Genomic DNA, 20851 nt, shown 5'->3' with positions numbered 1-20851 from the left:
AATCTTTACTGTAAATCTTGTAATAATTACAGGTAGAAAATAATTAAAGTAATGGTACAGTTAAACATGGTTCTATAGCACATTTCCTGTCAAGGTTAATGCATTTAAAGTCTTTACAACTCGCTTCATTGTAAAAAAATAACAGAGCTGTTAAAATGACTGACTCAAAATGATCAGCAACAATGAAATGATGTATTAAATAATCAAGCAAGTTGATTAAATACGATTAAACGAAAAAGGAAAAACATAATAAAATGTGAACTTTATTCCTGATAAACTAAAATATCATATATATATATATATATATATTTTAATATAAAATAACAAAAAATGTCCTGTGTTTCCTCATTGGTAATAATAGTGAGAGAAGAAGCATTGCTGTGCGCGGGGTATTTTCACTATCTATAAATATAACTAGCTGGATCGAATTTCCCCACATGTAGAAAACTGCTCAAATGCACATCTCATGACAATAACAGAAGGTAGGACTTCAGTCACTACAGGAAATATACATTTATTCTGAATTCTATTGTTTCTTACAGTCACAGGAAGACATCGAGGAAGACGACCATTACCAACAAACATATGAGGCTGCGACCCCGGACACTTTGACCTCTGGAGCCTCGACCCCTGAGTCTGATGACCTTGAGAGTGACATCACAGGAAGTGGAGCCAATCAGACGGAGCAAGAGCTCACGTCACAACCGCAATTTTCTCAGTCCTCCAGCGGAGAAGAAGAGGGAGAAGAGGCTGAGGATGGAGGAGCGAGAGATGCTAGCGATGATGAACACAGGAAGGAAGAGAGACAAGAAAGCCAGGACGGATATGAGGAAGATGAGGGTCTTTGGAGGATGGAGATCGACCCTGAAGAAGGAAGAACAGAGGAAGGGGATGATGAGGAGATGGAAAGCAGATTGTACAGACTCGTCGCACACTCCAGACGAACATACTTCTCTTCAACGGATGACGATTTAGACAAAGTTGGCCAGAGTGACGCGGAGTGTGACGAAGACAAGGATGAAGACGTGGAGGAGGAGAAGGTGGGGAGACTAAACTCAAAACTCTGTGAGCTAGAGAAAGAAGTCCGGGCCAACCAGTTCTCCTCCACAGAGGACGAGCTGGACAGAGCTGGAGTCATGGATGAAGAAGAAGAGAAGAAGGAGGAGGAGGAGGAGCTGACGGTGAAAGTGTGCAGATTAGTCAACCAAGCCAACGCGACCTTGTTCTCTTCCACGGAGGATGAGTTAGACCGAGTAGGAAGAGGCGAAGAGGCGGAGGAAGCGATGGCTGAGGAGACGTTGTGGAAGATGCAGCAGGAACATCTGGACGTCCAGAACACTCGACTCAGAGATTTGGCCAGCCTGGTCAGCGCCTCTCAGTTCTCTTCCTCTGAGGATGAGCTGGAGAGAGTTGGAGAGACGGAGGAGGAAGCAAATGAAGAAGGAATTGAGAGGGAAGAGATTGTGGGAGACCTGAGAGAGTCATTTGAAGATTTAGACGTGGACATGTTTGATGTAATGGGTGAACATGAGGAAAGAAAGACAGAGAGCAGTGATGAAGACGTTTGCATGCAGGAGAGAGTACCAGCTGAGGACATATGTGACGAAAAAGTAGACATTTTGGAAGAGGAGGCGGTTAAAAAAGCACAGGGCACAGAGAGGAGACAAGAGATGGAGTTTGAAACAGTCATACAAGCTGAGAAAACAGAGGAGGTCATCTTAAACAAGGCAAAAGTCCAACAAGTGGATGAAAAGGTGGCAAAGCTTCAAGACAAAGAGGAAGTAGAAGAGAAACAAGAAGAGGGTCAGGACGCAGAAACAGACAGCGATGTGGACGACGCAGAGTTCGAGAGGATCATCAGCAGCATGTTGATGATGACTTTGGAAGACATGCAGGTCGGGACATTAGAGGAAGAAGCTACGGAAAATAGGAGCGAAAATATAGAAACGGAGGATACAGATGAGAGTGCAACAGTTGGGGGATTCGAGGACAGCGCTGTCGATGCACGAAGCACAAAGGTATCAGAGGAGACAGGAAAGGTGTCGCAGAGTCGAGGCGACGTCAAAGGAAACGAGCAAATTGGGGGAGACATTTCCAGGAAAAAGGAGAATGAAAATGCTACAGGCGGGAATGAGAATGAGGGGGAAGACACAGATGTACAAGAAGGACACGTAAATGCAGCCATGGAAGAGACACCTGAGGTCAAACAGACATGTGAGAGAATAGAAGTGGGTGATGAGGAACAAGACGGAAGAAGAGGAGCAGTCCTGGAGGAGGGGACAACAATGGAGACACAGGGGGATCGTGAAGTTAAAGAAACAGATGAGAGACGTGAAGAAACCAAAGAAAGTGTGGAGGACATGGAGCAGAGCAGCACGTCTACTCCTCACGGTTTACTCTCACCTGAGGAGATTCAAAATGTAAGACCTTTTATGTTTTGCCTCGCTCTGCACACTGATAATGTATGCAACATCACTGTAGGTGGCGATCACTCCCCGCAAGAGGAGCACAAGTCCGATGCTGTTTCAAAACCTGCTTAAAACGCTTTTTATGTTCCCCGCTAACAATAGGTTGAGATTATAACATTTAAGTGTGTAAGTTGAAAGAGATAGAAACAATTCAATAGATGAATTTATAAGCATTAAAACACAAGGGTGTCCATTACAGCACGCTCAGAGCTTTTGATGCTAAAGCCTTTCTTCTGCCTGGCCTCTCAAAGCATCTGAATCTAATATAAATATCTTAATACATTGTCCTTTAAATTTGTCAATTAGCATCTGCTAGTTGAGTTGGGTTCTAGTGCATCGTTTTCTACCATGCAACTTCTTTCACCAACAAAAAAACACACACATAACTCTCATGTTCTATCAATTTGGTTTTTAATGTGGTTTAAATATCTTAGCATGAGTCACATTTACAGGTTTACATTTGGAATTTAATGAGATAAAAAGAGAAGAAAAACCTAATATTTCCATATCAACAGGTTCTGTTTCTGAGAGGCTGAGCATTATAAACTTCTACGTAGCTGGATTTGAGCTAATTTCTCCTTTGCTAACTAACTATTAACACAACTCTGCCTGATATTGACTTCCCCTGTCTGTCCTGTGTTTTCTTCTTCTGTGGTTCTCTGTGTGCTGTAGGCTAGCGACCTGGAGCTTTACAAAACTATTCAGTTCATATCCACTCTGCTGGAGCAGGTGAGATCTAGCGTTGGCTTTATAAAGGCAGCCTGTACTTCATTTCACTTTATCACACGTTCTTCTCTCAATGCTTTCATCTCATTTCTTTGTCTTTTTCAATGTGCTTGTCGCACTGAATGAATTATATTTCATCCATTCAAGTTATTCACTGTGGATATGATAAATCCCCCTCCCCCTTTTGTTTGTTCAAAGCAATGGTGTGAATGAGTTTTCAGCTTTATGGACACTTTTTATAAAAAATCTCTCATGTGATAAACGAATAACTCACAACAGCAACATCCAGCCATTCACCATTACCACATCAACCAGTATTTCCTATAGACAGCATATATTTATATCATTTGCATATAATATCCATGATTAGCAAAGCAGTTAGGAAAAGAAGCATACATGACCCTCCCTGTTTCTGACTCCAGTGTAGTATTTTTTTCTTTTAGTGAAATTGAAATGTTTTCCTCGGTGTCAGAGGTACTCGGCGGTGTCTCTACGCAGCATCACCACGGAGGTCCTGAAGGTTTTGAATGCCACTGAGGAGCTACTGCTGCAGGGGGGGGGAGGAGACGGCCCCCCACCCTGCACCCCGCTGCCCCCCCACACCGACCCCAAGAAACTGGACCAGCAGTTCTCCAGACTGGAGGAGAACGTAAGATCAGCTTTTTATATGTATTCACTGCAGATGGCTCTGTTTGAAGAGTGTGAAGCTACTGATGACACGTTTCGGTTGAAGCTGTTTTTATTGTGTTGTATGGTGTTAATGCACGATTTGTGATTTCAAATATTAAGTTAGTTTCTTCAATAATGACCGATTTGGTCATTATTGAAGAAACTAACTTAATATTTGAAATCAACTGCAACAAAGTATGTTGTTAAACCTTTTTATAAATATGTGTCGCTATAGTATGTTCTTACATAATTGTCATTAAAGATTGTCATAGTATAGTTTGCCATGGGCTACTAAGTTGACTTTCCTAGAAAAACACAATATATAAACGGGTTTAATTCAGATAATTGCATATGTTTCCAATTTAAAAGACCAAGTTTAGCAGTTACTGTTGTGTTTACCTGGACGTGCTGCAGGCAGGGGCGCCGTAAGGGGGTGATTCTAAGGGCCGTGACTGACAGGGGCCCAAACTATTTTAGAACATTAAGAAAAAAATGTTTAAGTAGCCAATGTGATCATCTTTTCATGGGGCCCAAAATCCCTGGCTGCAGGTGTACGTGGCGGCTGGAGAGGTGTTCAGTCTGGAGGCGGAGCTTGGAGACCTGGAGGAGGTCGCCCGCGGCGTCTGCAGCGACACGCCCGGCCTGGAGCTCAGCTTCCTGGAGGAGCAGGTCGCCTCGGCCGCCGCCAGGGTGCAGCAGTCTGAGCTGCAGGTGGGTCCATGTATGACTCTGTTTTTAGCTGAAATTTGTATATTAAAGGTCCCCCATTATACTGTTGTTCATCAACATATTATAGGTCTCAGATATATACAAAACATGTCTCTGAAGTGTTTGGCTGAAATACCAAACGGATCATTGCAGCATTACCCATAATCCCCTCTGTTTCAGCCCTGTTTCAAAAGTGCTGATTCTCTGTCTGTTACTTTAGATGAAAAATAAGGAGCCCCTCCCCACGCCCCTCTGAGAGATGTTTGGTTACAAAGAACTCAATGGTGCTCTAGGAGGAGATTCAGGTGATAAGGTGGGGGGGGGGGGTTACCTTGGTTGCTGATTGGCTAATGGTTACACAAGCCAAAAAATCGTTATGACATCATAAAGTGGCCAAAGTCGGATCAGCTCATTTTCAGGTTTTTATATAAATGGATCAGGACAAAAAGTGAGCAAATCTTTTTTTCCTGAAACGTTCATAATCTCTTGACACAGAAGGGACACATGTTGATGTAGAAAAGACGTGAAAAAGTGGATTTTGCATAATAGGTGACCTTTAAGAAAGAGACTGTGTGAAAAGTTGATGAAACACAGGTCGGCCTCATGGGGAAAGACAACCGTAACAACATCTGTGTGATCTTAATCAAACATTGAGTTGTATGTTTCTGTTGTTCCTGCTTCAGATTTCTGACATCTCAGCTAGAATTGCTGCTCTGAAGAGTGCGGGCCTGAATGTGGACACACAGCAGGCCCGCTTCACCAAGACCCGGACCGTTCCATTTATGGTACATCTATATTAAATTATTATCATCTCCTATGGACTACCACAACGTTATGTCAAACAGCTCGGGCAAGTATTACAACTGGTGTTGTGGCTTGTGTGTTTGCAGCCGGTCACTGTGGACTCATCGAGGCAGCAGAGGAGGAGACTTCCTGCTCCACCTGTCAAAGGTAGGAGTGTGTCCTGATTATAGGAAACCTACTGCCTGTGTGATGCAATACATATGAATTGTCTCAGTTAATGTTTATGTAGATGCTGTTCAAAAAGGACATGCATAAATGCTTTATACTAACAGGATCAAATATATTTAACTTGGATGGTTTAAGTGTGTTTTTAGATTAACATTTTACAACAGATTTTTTTTTGGTTTGCATACTAACTGTTGTGAATATACTTAAATGTAACGGAAATATTTGTTTGCAGTTATACTGTAGTCTCATTCTTGAATCTTTGGAGAGACAAAACGAATGACGTACTTGTCCAAACGTTTTTATACAAAGATGCATTAATAACCAGCCACTGCTTTTGTTTATCTCAACACCATAACATTGAAAAGAAACAAGAGATACAGATGTAGTTGAGACAAGAATGTGTTCAATATGAAGTGATGTATTTTATTAATGAGCCTTCGATGTCTTTGAAAATACATTTAAATTAATGCATAATTTGATTTGTTCTGCCTTTTGTTTGATCTCTCTCTCAGAGGAAAACTAAGTCTCTGAGCGAGACCTCAGCAGTGCCTTCGCCTGCTCCTGCAGGACAGCGTGCCTTCATTTATTTCATTTAGACTAACATGCCTCAAATGACACAGGATCAGCGCTGTGTGTCTCTGAAACATGTACATCTACCGTATAACATTTGAGTTAATCTGGTGAAAAGGAGAGGGTTAACCCTTCAGCTCTGCAGAAAATCACTAACATTTGTCTTTTAAAACTCTTTTATTTCCACAAAGTGGGATAAAACTGAAATGATTACACTAGTGTATTACAGCAGAGGACACGAAATCTTGTTTTAATGAAAATATTTTATTTAGATTCATTTTTAACATCAGTAGTAGTCCATTTACCATGCTGATGAAAACAGCTATACAAACATTGTATAATGACCGAAAAGACACTGAAGTGATCGTCTAAAACCTGCATTTACACCATTTTTACCGTTATACCATAAATATGGGTACATATACATGGGAAATAATGTAGACAAGTATTGCTGCTAGACTGTATCATGTGTAAAATAAATATAGATATGTATGTTTGAAATGTTGTAATGTACAGCAAACCAATCAGTATGTTGTTTTCTGCCTCTATTACTTAGTTCAGAAAATAAAGTAAACTCTAAAAAGACCCTTTGCCTTACTGTATGAATGTTTCTCTCCGAGGTAAACAGCAGTGAGACGCTGTGCTCCGATGAAGGTGGGTGTAATGGTGAGGAATGTAGCCTGTATTTTTGAGATGAGGATGTGACACCCGCACATGAGATTCCTGCTTGTGAAGAAGGTGTGGGAACGACACATAACAGACGTCTTTCAGAAAGAAATGGTCTGAAAACAAACATCCTGCGGCGTCACCTCTGACGCCGCAGTAAACACGAACGAGTGACCTGAGAAAAGTAAATGTAGTTCGTATGTATTAAATACTCTCGGTTTATCAGATGTGAAGCAAAGTGAGAATACATTATTCTGTCCTTGCTGTTTCCTCATAGAGGTTTGGTGTTTTTCTCTTTTAATGCTCAAATGTGGAAAATAATAAGTCTCCCTCACATAGTGATCCAGCTCTGTCCCAAAGCCTTCTGGGATACGTAGTTTTGGGTCAGGAGCTCTCTGACACTAAGAAGCGCTCCCTCTGGTCGGGAACTATGAATCCTTCTTTCTGCTCGCTCTCTCTTCGGTCCGACATCACGAACGACTGTTTGGGGTCGATGACGGCCACGCTGTCTTTGTCCGGAGCCTCGACCTCAGCGTAGGAGGGGCGGCCGGACCCCCGTCTGAACTTCATGATGGGCCAGCGGGTGGGCCGCCGCTGAGGGGGAACAAACGACAGAAAAATTAGCAAAAACACATGGGTTTGTTCAAGGATTACTTCGATATAATATATAGAAAACCTTTGCAGACCAGAACATAGCACTATATACCTTTTATGTATTGGAATGAGGTGTTTTTCTGCACTGCGGAACGTCCCTTAAACATCTTCCACAGTATATTGCACTATTATAATTAATTTTTAGGCCAAGAGAGGCTTTTGAATGTTATAATAAAACTCATAAAAGGCATATTTTGTATTTAACTTACATAGAAGGGTGCAGAGGAAGTGTGTCATAGCTTCAGTTTTGTGGTTTTGGGGTCACTGACCTCCATGAAGAAGAGGCTGGCGCTGCAGGTGGGGTGGGTGTACATGTAGACGGACATGAAGACGGCAGCTCCCATAATAACTATCACCATGACGATACCCGCCAGCAGCCCAGTCTGCAGCCGCTCGTCGCTCTCTGCGGGGGGGTCCTGGTGTCGGGCTTTACAGAGAGGGTTTATAGGTTATAGACTTGGACAATGTGCATCTCCTCGTCAAAAGGACTCAATATAATTGGTCTTAAAGAAGCTCATGTAGATATTTCAGCGCTGGAAACATATGAATAGTTCACACGTTGTGGCTTTAACTATCAGGTTGAATGCAAATATTTACATTTTGACTTAAGTTTTGCTTGAAAACTGCTGAAAATAATTACCAAAATGTCGATCAGACACACAGCAGGGGAATGACTTACCTGCTTCATTGATGTGCAGAGAGATCTTTGTGTCATCTAGAAAAAGAAAGTCTGACATTATACACTATTTTAAATCAAAGCAAACACTAGGTCATTAATCATACATGTAGAAGCATCTAAGAATAAAGAATTAACAAAACTTAAAACGCAAATGTTTACTGTAATCAAGCTTTTTGAGGAGGTGCAGCAGTTTTTAATGAGACACTGCTACACTACAAACCATTGTTGTAGGTCCCCAAAAAGTGTGCGGTCATTTGCAAAGAATCACTTCATTTTATCCAAACTTTCCTTTTTAAGTAAATCTTTACAAAACATCCAGGAAATATTCTAGATATTTGGGATCAACTTTGGGACTTGTTTTTTAAGAATAAAAATCAAGAGCTTTTCCATCTACCTTTCCTACTTAAATCGGAGTGCTTTAGTTAGAGTGGGACGTTGCAGCCGTCCTATACTCTGCCTGCAGAGACGCACACATACATCGAGTCATCCTTCAGCAGCTGAGGACACATGCAGTATTTAACATGGCGCTGTGACAGAGGGCTGGGAAATATCTGACCAGTTGACCCTCTGACTGTCAGCCTTTACACAATGCACTGTGTTACCATGCACAGACAACAAGGATGAGCTCTAGATGGTGATGGCACCCGCCCTCAGCTGAAATCTGTAACTTTAACTGTAATGACTTTTCTTACGTTTACATTACATCCCCTGATGTGCAATAACACTACCTGTATAAAAAACGTACCCTCGTGCAATTCACCCTTTATTTGTTCTTTCAACTTGTTTACAATCGGCAAACGGTACCAGCTACCTCTTTAACCATGGTGTACTTATCTGCTATTTCTTTTTGTAACTGATTGTGTTTTTTATTAGTAAAAACGTGTGCATACTTAGTTATTATTATTTGTTTATATGTAAGTCTATTCGCTTTACTTTATCTGCTGTTGTAAAAATGTACATTTCCCTATCAATATGTATATGACCCAATATGTTATAATTTCTTATTTTATAGTTATTTTATCATTTGAATCTGTGCTGTCCTGTTTTTCATCCTCACCCTGTTGCTGTTAAACCACTGAATTTCCCCACGGGGATTAATAAAGCTCTATCTTATCTTATTGCAGGACAAATAAAGGAAATCTGATCCTAAATCCATCATGTTAAGCTATCAAAACAAGGACTATTAAAAGTAGTGGTAGGACTTTCTAAGTAACACACGTTGTTTACTAGATGGCTGAAAGCATGCTGTCAGCTGACCTTCTGCAGCTCTGCTGGTTGGAGGCTGCTCACTGGATATCATTTCTCTGCTCTTGCTGCTGCGTGTTGGCGGGCGGGTGGCGGGGGAAGTCCTGCGGGGGGGGGGGCGGGGGTCGTGCTGGAGGTCCTCTGATGCATCGCGGTCGTCATGACAGCAGCGGTCGTTTGTGGGAGTTGGCGAGACGAGGTGTTGCTGACGTCTGTGAGCCGGAGACAGCGGGGATCTCTCCTCTGGAAAACAAACGGCTGTCAACTCAGACACAAGTTTCAACTGAATTTGACTTTCTGTAGTTTTATTAAAATGCTAGAATAATCCGAACCTCTTCCGGGCAGCCGAAGTCGACCCAGTTCTGCCGGTTACGATCAAAGCCACTGGAGCATCTGAGAAAGGAAGTAGATATTAATACGTACATGAGCTGTGATTTCAGGGTCAAGACAAAGTGTTTACGGGACAAATCTCAATAAAGCTTTATCACAACCAAATGTTATGTTTCTTTACATATTGAATAGCTCCACATGTAGTAAAGCAAGAGAGAAACAGAGCTTACATAAATTGGTTCCTACCTAAAGGGTATGTCCATATTTGCCTCAGGTATATCCCAGTACTACACCCACCTGCTCCTCGTTGAAAAGCGAGGAAGTGTTTCCTGGAAATGTACTGCTCTGTTTGTAATGGCTGCAAGGACACACTTTGCCAAAACTATTTTAATGTATCTGCGTTCCTCATTTTGAGAGAATTCAGCCAAGCTAAAGTGAGGCTTCTGAGTTAATCTGATTAAGTGTGTATCTTCCTGACTTTATATATAGCCTACCAAAAAGGACATTGAGAGATCTAATGAATCCCTTAAATGGAAATCACTTTAGGAAGGGACCTTTGCTGCCAGTACAGACAAGAAGAACATGTGCAGCAGTAACTTCAATACAAGAGACGTGTGTATATATCATGGTATATATATATATATATATATTTATAAAACGGACAAGTCAAGTCAAGCAATCTGATTGGTTCTTGGCCGTGATATACTGAGCGTATACCACGGGTAGAATTGTAGTTACTTTTCACAACAAGTCAGTATCCCTCCGCGTCTGAGAAAAACTGTATACAGTTGGGTTGAAAAGCAAACTGCCTGCACTTTGCTTTTCGTCGGGCCGAACCACGCCCCTTAGCTGTGATATACTGAGCATATACCACGGCCTGTCGTGAGCTATTGCTTAAATATAATAGTGCATTAAAATCGAGTAAACAGTAAGACACAGTATGTTAATATCTTCATCACGTGACCATCTTCTTTAGCAGTGCAATATGTTCCCTTAAAATCTATTCACGTTCTTTGTATTTCATACCATTTTCATTTCATTGGACATCTGTGTACTCTAAAGCAGCGCAGGATGTATTTTTATTAAAGTGAATTTAGTGGGCCTGTGCTCTCTGAGGGATTTCCAGTTTACCTTTGTAGCCGACTGCACCAGCTGCAGTTAAAGCCGATCTGAGAAGAGACACATGGACCACAGCTGGAGAACTGGAGACACGCTGAGAATAAAGAAAACAGAGAAGGGCGAGGAGGAAGAGCGAGGGGGAAGGGCGAGGAGGAAGGGCGAGGAGGAAGAGCGAGGAGGAAGGGCGAGGAGGAAGAACGAGGAGGAAGAGCCAGGAGGAAGAGCGAGGATTAAGAGCGAGGAGGAAGAGCGAGAAGGAAGAGCGGCTTCTGTGAGTTAAAGCCAAATGCACACCGAGCTTCCTGCTGGTATTGTCATCACAAGTTATTCAGTTTCTACGATTGAGCGGAAACAAATGCAAACTGTGAATTTTTGCAAAACATGTATTTTAAAAGTAATTTAAAGGTTGTACTTACTCGGGAGAGGGAGCATCTCCACCGCTGTAGAATTGGATATTTTGGACTTGAGGATGTCGACCTTGTGATACTCATAAATGGTTCTCCGACGAACATCTGCAGCGTGTCAGAGAGGATATGATGTCGTTAATAACTAGTGAGATTTAGAGTATTGTTTAAAGAGTTGGCTGGCAAAACTATGGCAGGAAAATAAAGTTTTAAAACACCAAATGTGCCACTCACTTGGGATCTGCTCGATCTTATGAAGCACCACAAAAGCGTCCGACAGGCCCACCTTCACAGGATGATTCTCAGAGCTGATGTCGCTGATGTCTAAAGGAATCTTTGAAAAATAAATCTGTATAACTAAACGAGTGTCGCATTAACAGGAGAACAAGAAGGAGGGAGGACATGTCACCTCTTTGTATGCGAACACGATGCGTCCGTCGCTGTGCAGAGCGGCCTGGAAGGTGAACGGTCCCAGACTGATGTCGTCCTGGAGGTGGATCCGGTTCCACTGAACCACCAGGGCAGTGCCTACAGGGGGAACATGCATGAACACAGTCATTTAAATGAAGCTCAGCGCAAGTTCTTTCAGGAAGACTGGTTCCCACGTGCTCATTCACAATTCTCCCTCACTCACTCGCCCCTTTCTCAATAAGCAAAGGCGCAATTTACCCCAGCTAAACCAATCGGCTGCCTCTTATTCCCCACAGCCAATCACAGCACACCTGGCAAAACGTTTAAATCCGCTCTTTCTCTCCCCTGACAGCATCGTTCAGAGAATTGATGCAACCCTCCTCCACCTCCAGTTTTTCAGATCCAAGGCAGGACAGCCCAGAAGAACCCTCATCACTCCGGACTTTTATTTTTCCTTAGTACTCACCACCACCAGTGTCTAGACCCCGGGGGGTTTCTCTTTCTAGTCGGCTTCTCCTCCCTCTTAATTCATCACAGTATGATGGGGTCTAATCTCCAAAACGCTATTGTGCATATACGACAATACAAATGTTATCAACTACAAACTAAGTCTCTCCTCCTGATTGAATTGCATTTAAGATCAATTTTCCACACAAGAAGAAATGACAGTGTCTACTACCGTTATCAAAGTAAACCACAGTAGAGTTTTTGGACAGACTCGGGTCGAAGTTAGCCATCAGAGGGGCGATGTACTGAGTGGCTGTGAGCATCCGGTGGATTATATCTCCGGTGTAAATGAATCCTGGGAGAGGAACACACGCAGAGGTTAGCATGAGGGTTAGTTCAGCTTTGAAAGAGTGAAATTAGAGCACGTTCAAGCTACCAAAGGAAACAGCGTCCAGACTCTTTGGGCTTCAATCAGCTTATCTAAATTGTTAGTACCAAAAATAAACTTAATTTTGTATACAAGTAACATATTGACTTTGGTCGTCTTTTTTGATCTTGATATTAAATGCTTAGCTTGCTCCCGTCCAGTCCAAAATGTCTGTATTCATATGTAGCTGTATTTGTAGCCCAAATAAAGATGAAATCTCCAACTGCTTTGAATGAAGAGCCTCATCATGACTCTGAGCTCTCGACTCAAGACGTGTGGTTAAAGATTTACCTCCAGTTGCCACCGTGATTTCCTTTAGTATATGTCCGTAGAAAGGGAAGTCGAAGGAGAGATTCACTCTCTGGAAAAGAGAGAGAAAAACTGTTATTAACTGTTTGTTAAAGATGGTCAAAATACACTTATGCAGCAGCAGGGTATATGCAGGAATCCTGAAGTCAAATGTAAAACCTTTTAAGACCTTTTTAAGACCCTTTCCATACATTTCAAGACCTCATCGCCACTTCGAGTTTTAACCGGTTACATTGGCGACACACCACACATTTACTATATACAGTATTGATTGTCCTTCCTCCTTATCTTCCAATCATTTGGACGCAGACTTGCATTTCCCCATAACGCTGTCTTAAGCCCCACGGACCCTTCGGCGGGTCCAAAACCACAACATCTGCAAGCAACAGTGTTTTCACTATAAGTAAAAAAGAAAAAAGAGTTTTTGGACGGACACTATAATTTACAGTTTTTTACTATGTTCAATCTGAATTTTCTTTAAAATAAAAAACATCTATATTGATTCAGGTTTTAACAACCGGCGTAAACGGACCTTCGCGCGCTATCAAGCAGTGAGCGTGCGATGTCCTGTTCAGATTATGTCAAATCCAACGGGACGCCATAAATAAACTACACATAATCACACACACCTACGCAATGATTACATTCAGGCAGACTTTAGAATACAACCTCTTTGGACAATTTATATACTTATTGAAAACAAGCTACAACATTTAATACGTTGGAAAATGCCGTTTTTTAAAATTGATTTATCAACTTGTAATACTTTTTAAGACCCCGCGGACACCCTGAGCAGACAAAGCAGAATGTTTAATCCTGTAAAAAAGTAGCTGTAATGCTACTGAGTTAACCCAGCTTATGTTCTAGTATAAATATAAACTGTAATATGATGAGCCACACTATATCAATGTCTCAAAATCAATTGGAATCAAACTTCTTCAACATTTATTTTGAATATTATTTGAAGGTCCCTTCCTTCCTACGCTGTGTTACCTCTGCCTGCCTGTGGGTGCTGGACAGGAGGCCGCACAGCTTCACCTCGTCCTCCTCCTCCACCTTCACCCACAGATCTCTGCCGTCTCCAGAGCCGTACACTTTGGATGTGTAGTAGGCGTGGTCAATATCCTGCCAAAAATACACGGATTGAAATGCTTTAAAATCAACATTAAAAAAATACTATGTGAAGATGAATATAAAAAAACGACATGTGTTTTAGGAAGGAGCTGTAAAAAGTGAGCTCCAATGCAAGTGAGGCTATGAGTTTTAACTTTTGACAGATATGGAAAGTAAAAAGTGGACCTATCATGCCATATTTGAATAATATATTGTAGGGCCATACCTATATAAAACATGTCTGTGAAGTTTTTTTTTTAAAATACCAAACAGATCATGCATTTCAGCCATGCCTCATTTCGCTCTATTTGCTCTTTTCCAGCCCTGTTTTTGCAAGGGCTGATTCTCCTTTTGTGGCAGACGACAGCGCCACTTACAGGCCTGGCATATGAACTACAGCGTCTCCAGCACTTTCCAGCGGTCTCTCATTCCCCTGATAGGTGGAGAGTTGCTCATATAGGCGGAGCACCCCTTTCTCACGTCAGAACAATTCAAATAATAATCAGCTCCGTTGCAGCCCCGTTTTTAGAGATTTGGGTATGGAGGAAAAGAGAGAGGGTTGTGTTTTCTGACACTTGGTGAGTTCCCTGACACACCGGGGACACATATTCATGTATAAAAGACGTACAAAAGTGCATTTTGCATGATAGGTCCCCTTTAAGTTAAGAAATAATATAAATTAGTCATGTTAGTTGCGGATTTCCGGTATTTTCAGATTCTTGTTCCAAAGAGGACAACCATTTTGAGAAACTAAAATACTTGCATTTAGTTGTTCCCTCTAGTCTTTCTTGCCAATTATTTGTATGTATTAAACATGAAAAACAGAAAATGCCTAATATTCTCCAAATGTCATCACATGTACTTACAGGAAAGAAAATGTAAGCTGTTTATGTATAACATTTATTTATATCATAACCATATTGAACAGTTTAATCCATAAGGTTATTTCAGACCAACATTTAAACTATTTCTGTCAAGTTTTCATCCGCGAGAACTGCCATTATAATCGTAAACTGAATACATTCAGTTACTTTCAGTTATTAAAATATTTCAAATTGTACTTCTTCAGCTGTTAAACCTCTCTTTTCGGTAAATATCTTTACCACAATCTGAGTGGAGTTGTCGTGTCCCTCCTCCATCAGCAGCTCTGGGTCTGGTTCCTCTGGTTGGTGCTTGTCTCTGTAGTGGCCCCTTTTGTTTGCAGCCCAGCCAGGGGCCCGGGGACTCCTCTCGGTGGGCCTGTTGTTCCCCGTGACCTCATACCACGCTCCCTCTGGAGAGGACAGTCCCGGGGGGTCAGCGTGGTACACTCCTGAGGAACAAACAAGGGGAGATAAGTTCATTTTTTCCAAAAAGTGATTTAAATCTCAAAATAGAGGCCGCTTCATTTTCTTTCCGTTGACACATTTTGAAGCTCTTATTTGTACTCATTGAATTCATATTTTTTTAATCTTATAGTTGCTTTTCTATATATCTTAAGGTACCAAATCTGCCATGCTCCACTTTGGGGAAATTAGTTTAAAATGATGCACACATGTTTCACTCCAGTTAAACATAAAGCTTCCATGAAGAGCTTGGAAACTGAAACACAACATATACTGTAAATGTAAGATGGGGAACAAATGACGTTTTTAACTTCCATATTATAGAAGGACATAAATAAAGGAAACTGTGTGTTAAGGGAATGTGGAGAATGCCTCTATGGACGTCTCAAACATAAGTAAACAAACTCCTGCCTCTCCTCTTCGCACTCTCATAAGTACATAAACAAACCCCCGGTGGGTGCCATGTGGCGATCCTGTTGGTCAGTGCCCCCCCCCCCCCCCCCACTCTTCCAGTGACAACAGAGCGTCCTAATTTCTCTTTTCACAGCGGAGGGTGAAAGCATGCTTCACATTCTTCACACCAGCAGATCCAGGACCAGGCATGTGAGGCCGGGCTGACGTGGGTGTTGTGTCTATATTTCTGTCACACGGTGGCCCTGTGTTCTGATGCTACATAATCTGTAACCAAGAGCTTTTATTGGTTATTATGGACTAACGGTTCAATTACTGCCACTCAGATTGTGTTAAATGGTCTGTAGATCAACACAAGTGAGACTTATTATGCAATTCAATACAGCTCATTCACTCTTTTGAACTGGAAATACACATTTGTAAGGTTAAGGGTTGTCTGCCACAGAAAATAGCTACAAGTTCTGGCACAAACCAGGTAAAAACAAACCCAGATGCTTCAGAGAAAACCTTTAAAAAAACACAACACACTGCCCATAAAGCTGCAAATGGCTCCAACAACTACCGGACACTGAAATGTCAATGTATTCCCCCGGTATCTTCAAAGAGGGTATTATAAATTAACACAATATTTATAACATTAATTACAAGTAAAACCAACAAAAATATGACGCAGAACCATAGGAAACTTTGAAGCTATAGTTGATCATTAGTTATGTTAGCTAGTTTAGTGTACCGACTGATACATACATAATATGACTTACAAATAATATTTTACTTTAGTATTAGCAGATTCAAGACATATTTATTTACTTACCATACACGGATTTCAGCTTCATGAAGCTTATTTGTAACTGGAAAACAATAACTAGTCCTGTGAGGAGATGACATGTGTTGGTCAGAGTCATCGCCATCCTGCCCCTCAGCTCGTAACGCATGTTAAATGCTCAAACATTTAATTTGAAGCAATGAGTTTGCGCTTCTGACAGGGAAAGTCCAAAATTGCGATTTGTGAAGTTGAAAAAAAGTGCCCACTCGTTTTATGAGAAAAAGTAAAAGAAAATGATGACTTAATCTAAACTAACGGTACATTTGCGCCATGTTTATGATAGAGGTTTGGATTATCCGCAGATCATCTGTGAGTCAATTCAGTCTCAGGAATAAAACACCGCTGCTCGGTGATGAGAGCCTGGACCAAACGGTGCCTTCAAGTGCAGTGGGAATCTTCACTTTTCATTATCAACCCAAAACCTTTTTTTCTACTACCTTTGAAAAGCGACTTTGAGCACCTGTAAAAGCGCTTACAAAATAAATGTATTATTATTAAAGCAGTTGTGGAGGATTTTTTTTACTTAAAAGGCTTTATGCTCGGTTATGACTTTTTTGAAGACATTGTTTACAAGAGCACAAGATTGTTTATTCTCCAGTCTCTTAATTCTCACTATTTCTAGATTTGTGCATTTACTTTGAAATGCAAGAATTTATTACATTTTGCACAATGAATTGTTTGGATATTTGAAAAGGGGTTTGTCATAATGTAAAATGCAAATTGCCATACTTAAAAACACATTTTAACCCTCGCCACCTTATATGATTCTGTTTTCTTCAAGGTTGTGTCTTCCTGGTCGAATGTACTTATTGTAAGTCGCTTTGGATAAAAGCGTCAGCTAAATGCAATGTAATGGCAAAACATGAAAATCGGTTCATTGTTTGTAGCGAATCCTATTTTGAAACGCTTGCCTACAGGAGGCTTTAAAACTAAAGATTACAGGGAGCAAGTGAAGGCACCAGCATGTAGGTCTCTAATGTATTCACAGGTTTCCACACTAGATGGCCTCAGACACAACCATCCTTTATAACTAGACACGTGAAGCCATTTGATTACAAATAATTTCGTTATATCTTAGGGAGGAGCTTTTTTGAGAATGCTGTGGGCCATCGTCAGTACACTGTTAAATAATTAAACTTAAAAAACACAACATATTTAGTACTCGGGAAGAGAGGAATGTACATGTTATTCTTTATCAGCTATACATTTACACATCCTTAACTTACTTGGGGATAACTCTAAACGTTTTCAAAGGAAAGATCAATTGGACAACTCAGATTGTTTTCATATATTTTAATGCAAGAATGCAATACCCCAGAAAAACATTTCTAATGGATGACACAATAAAATAAACTTTAAGCATGACAACACAAGGACACTTGATAGTGTTAGGGTCAGGTTTCAAAATGTAATATGGTCAAAAGGCAACACAAGGAGGGATGAAAAATGAAAACACAAGCCGTTTTTTGTCTGCAAGCGCTTCTTAACATTGTGTCAAAGTTTCGAGCCGTCAAATCAATACATCTGATGGAGGGATACATTAATGCAAAAAAAAGGGAACAAATAAGCTCTTCATTAAAAGTTCTTTCAAGTGCATTTATTTAAAATTAATCATTCCACTACTTCCGAGACATTATATTAAAATATTTGTTATGCTGATTCAGTAGTTATATTCTTGTTTATGGCACATGCAAAAAAACAACACAGTAGTCTTTCTAATCAATGTTTCATTGTCTTTTGCCGGCGTTACATTATGTATGTGATGTGCTTTAAGATTTATCATACAAATGTAAAAATGGAGGCCACATGAATCCTGGGAGAAAAAGGCATATTTCTCAAAATGATGTACTGGGTCATGTTTTTCAAGGTGTCAATTATGCACCATCAATACTGCCGACATTAGTCTAATTAGTCTCCATCATCAAGATATCAAAAGGATGTCTACAATGATTAATACATGTTTATAAATGCTATTGACAGCACCTTTAATCAACAGTTATTTGTGATGGATGTTGGTGGAATAAGTAACTGAAGATCAACCTTCAACTTCAGCTGATACTCAGCAGCTCCACCTCAAAGATGAGAGTGGAATTTCCTGGGATGACGGGCGGGAATCCTCTCGCTCCGTACGCGTAGTCCGACGAGCACGTCAACCGGGCCATCTGGCCGACGCTCATCTGTCAAATAAAGGAAGAGCGAGTTACATAAAAGTTATCAATATGGTCTGATGTAAAATGGGTGATTCGTATATTTGTCATCTCTGTTGAGGAACCTAAAGCTCCAAAAACACTGCATTCTAAAATTCCCACAGTGCAAATCAATTATTTGGTTAACCCCCATGACTGAATCACGTCTTTTCCTTTTCTGCCCCCATTTTGTTAGTTGTGCTTTGACTGGAAAGCTACTTCAGTCCCAGAACACATTCAACCATTTGCACTGCAGGGCTGGGCAGTTCATATAAAATTAATTTGTGGCGGCTTGCAAAAAAAAGAAAGAAAAAAGGGTTATGCTCAGTTACAAATAATATGTGGGTGATATTTGGCAATATCAGCTGTTATGAATACATGAATAGTTAAACCGTGGCACCTGCTGCAGATTACAGGCTGTCACATGTGTAGCCAACACTTTCTCTTAGCAAATGTAATGGCCCAAAAGAAGACCGCAAACTGAGCAGAGTGCTGCTGAGCTTGTGTTTATAAGGAGATATTATATCTGGTAAGGTGGAAGTTGACAGATAGAGAGCAGGTTTTACTGTGTTCAGTTAGTGTCTACTTGCTGGGTAGCTAACACGAGCAGTCTGCAGATATCAGAATGATTAAGAGCAGAAACAGCTGAATCAATGAGCTGACTTTTCTGCTTTCAGCTATGTTACAACTGATTTAACCATAAAGGATGTCAGTGGTCAGTTTGAAAAACCTTAGGCAACAACAGTTCACAGCTGTATGGAATAACCCATGTCTTAATAGGAATTACCATGACATGAAGAGCAGGTGGCACAGGTGTATAGCTTAAATGCCTTGCAATTGTAGACAAATATTGCATTTCAGCAATGTTGTAAATGATATTAAAATATAAATAGTTTGCCATTTTGGCCAGCCCCATTACAGGGCCTACCCAAAAGATGAGTGAACCATCATGAAGAGTGACATGTGTGAAGGTCTCCTCTGCCTCACCTGAGCTACACCCTCATCCCAGGCTCGGATGACCTGTCCTTGTCCAATCTTGAATTTGAAGGGCTGTCCTCGGTCCCTGGAGGAGTCAAACTTGTTTCCATTTGTCAGCGTGCCTGTAACAGGAAAAACAACACTTGTTAACATTATTACTTATTTTGCAAAGTCAGCACCAAGGAGTCTGCGTATTGAGTACTTTTAATCTCGGCACTTTGAGTATATTTTGATGCGGATACCTTTTGTACTTGAATAACATTTGCCATTCAGCACTTTTACTTGTAACTAAGTATTCGCACGTTGTGGTATTTCTGCTTTAACTCAAGTAAACGAGAGTACTTCTTCTTCCTTCATTCGCTCGGTGTGCTTTATTTTTCAATTGCATTCATTTAAATTTAAAACAGGTAAAGGAATGTTTTTTGAATGTAATATATATATATATGTAGCTAAACATACAGCACGGTTAGCTTATGTTAGCCTAATGACGGGGAATCAAAGGTAAGCGATACTGTTAGCTATTAATAATCGCAGAGATTTAACAAACGATATATGAAGTATTAAATGACCAACATGTGGATTTCAGATTAGCATTCTTAACTATTGACAGAGCTAGGCTAGTTGTTTGCCTGTTTCCAGTCCTTGTGCTAAGCTAAGCGTGTTCATGCTAATATTTCCGTAAGAGACATGCAAGCGTCACCGACCCACTGACTCAACCCAAAGCCAGTACGCCATTTCCACGATCTGAAGCTACACCAGCTGTTTGAGATTGTAATCGACCACAGGTTGATTTGTAAACGGGTTATATTAGCTATCATAAATAAAAGATTCACCAATTGAACAACCTATGACCGATCATTTTTGAATCAACGTTAGATCTTACCAACGTAGTGCACGAACACAGTCTGTCCCTTTTGTGGAAAGGTTCTTCCTGAAATGAGACACAATAAAAGGTGGTTGAAAAAAACCGAGTGAAATATATTTATTTTGTTGGGTAAATGAATAAAAATGCTACAATTCTTACCGTCTCCTGGTCTAAGGGTTTCTACTTCTACTCCCATTGTTCTTTTTTCCAAGTCGTCTTCCCCCCGCTCACCGGCTTCCTGGACGAGCCCTCTATGTTCAGTCACACGCAACCTGATTGGTGCGTTCTCTGTTGGACTGTACCATTTCTGACGTGGGTGAGAGGGCATGCGGGCGTTTTTTTT

General features: G+C 40.9%; 3 protein-coding genes across 4 annotated transcripts in view; 1 reads left to right on the top strand and 2 right to left on the bottom strand.

The window, feature by feature from the left end:
* si:ch211-106h4.9 (rab effector MyRIP) overlaps window positions 1-6698 on the top strand; it is a 40494-nt gene extending 33796 nt beyond the window's left edge. For both annotated transcript variants that reach the window (XM_034208480.1, XM_034208481.1), the window contains 6 exons: window positions 543-2420; window positions 3667-3843; window positions 4413-4574; window positions 5255-5356; window positions 5462-5522; window positions 6056-6698. In XM_034208480.1, coding sequence (XP_034064371.1) covers window positions 543-2420; window positions 3667-3843; window positions 4413-4574; window positions 5255-5356; window positions 5462-5522; window positions 6056-6066 — 2391 coding nt within the window. In that variant the 3' untranslated portion in view covers window positions 6067-6698. The remainder of the gene's footprint in view (window positions 1-542; window positions 2421-3666; window positions 3844-4412; window positions 4575-5254; window positions 5357-5461; window positions 5523-6055) is intronic.
* Window positions 6359-16793, bottom strand: si:ch211-106h4.6 (plexin domain-containing protein 2). Its single transcript, XM_034208565.1, is given in 15 exon segments — window positions 6359-7373; window positions 7703-7860; window positions 8113-8148; window positions 9370-9472; window positions 9475-9600; window positions 9690-9750; window positions 10819-10900; window positions 11223-11318; window positions 11445-11544; window positions 11620-11738; window positions 12301-12423; window positions 12787-12856; window positions 13798-13929; window positions 15021-15229; window positions 16468-16793. Coding segments are annotated over 15 exon segments (1746 nt in total). The 5' UTR covers window positions 16589-16793; the 3' UTR covers window positions 6359-7163.
* A 964-nt stretch (window positions 16794-17757) lies between these two features.
* On the bottom strand, window positions 17758-20851 carry LOC117542216 (peptidyl-prolyl cis-trans isomerase FKBP1A-like). Its single transcript, XM_034209778.1, has 4 exons — window positions 20668-20851; window positions 20527-20574; window positions 19653-19765; window positions 17758-18656 (listed from the first exon to the last, which is right to left on the bottom strand). The coding sequence occupies exons 1-4, from the start codon at window positions 20834-20836 to the stop codon at window positions 18528-18530; spliced, it is 459 nt and encodes a 152-aa protein (XP_034065669.1). The 5' UTR covers window positions 20837-20851; the 3' UTR covers window positions 17758-18527.

The sequence above is a fragment of the Gymnodraco acuticeps genome, unplaced genomic scaffold (genome assembly GCF_902827175.1).
Source record: "Gymnodraco acuticeps unplaced genomic scaffold, fGymAcu1.1, whole genome shotgun sequence".
Classification (NCBI taxonomy): Eukaryota; Metazoa; Chordata; class Actinopteri; order Perciformes; family Bathydraconidae; genus Gymnodraco; species Gymnodraco acuticeps.
The sequence above is the reverse complement of the archived record's forward strand: the minus strand, read 5'-3'. Positions and strand labels throughout refer to the sequence as shown.

Excerpts from the sequence above, each read along its gene's own strand:
- LOC117542216 (XM_034209778.1), bottom strand. The coding sequence starts at position 20,836 with ATGCCCTCTCACCCACGTCAGAAATGGTACAGTCCAACAGAGAACGCA. Across the intron at positions 19,766-20,526 it reads TGTGTTCGTGCACTACGTTG|GCACGCTGACAAATGGAAAC; the intron begins GTAAGATCTAAC and ends TTCCTGTTACAG. Across the intron at positions 18,657-19,652 it reads GGGATGAGGGTGTAGCTCAG|ATGAGCGTCGGCCAGATGGC; the intron begins GTGAGGCAGAGG and ends TTTATTTGACAG.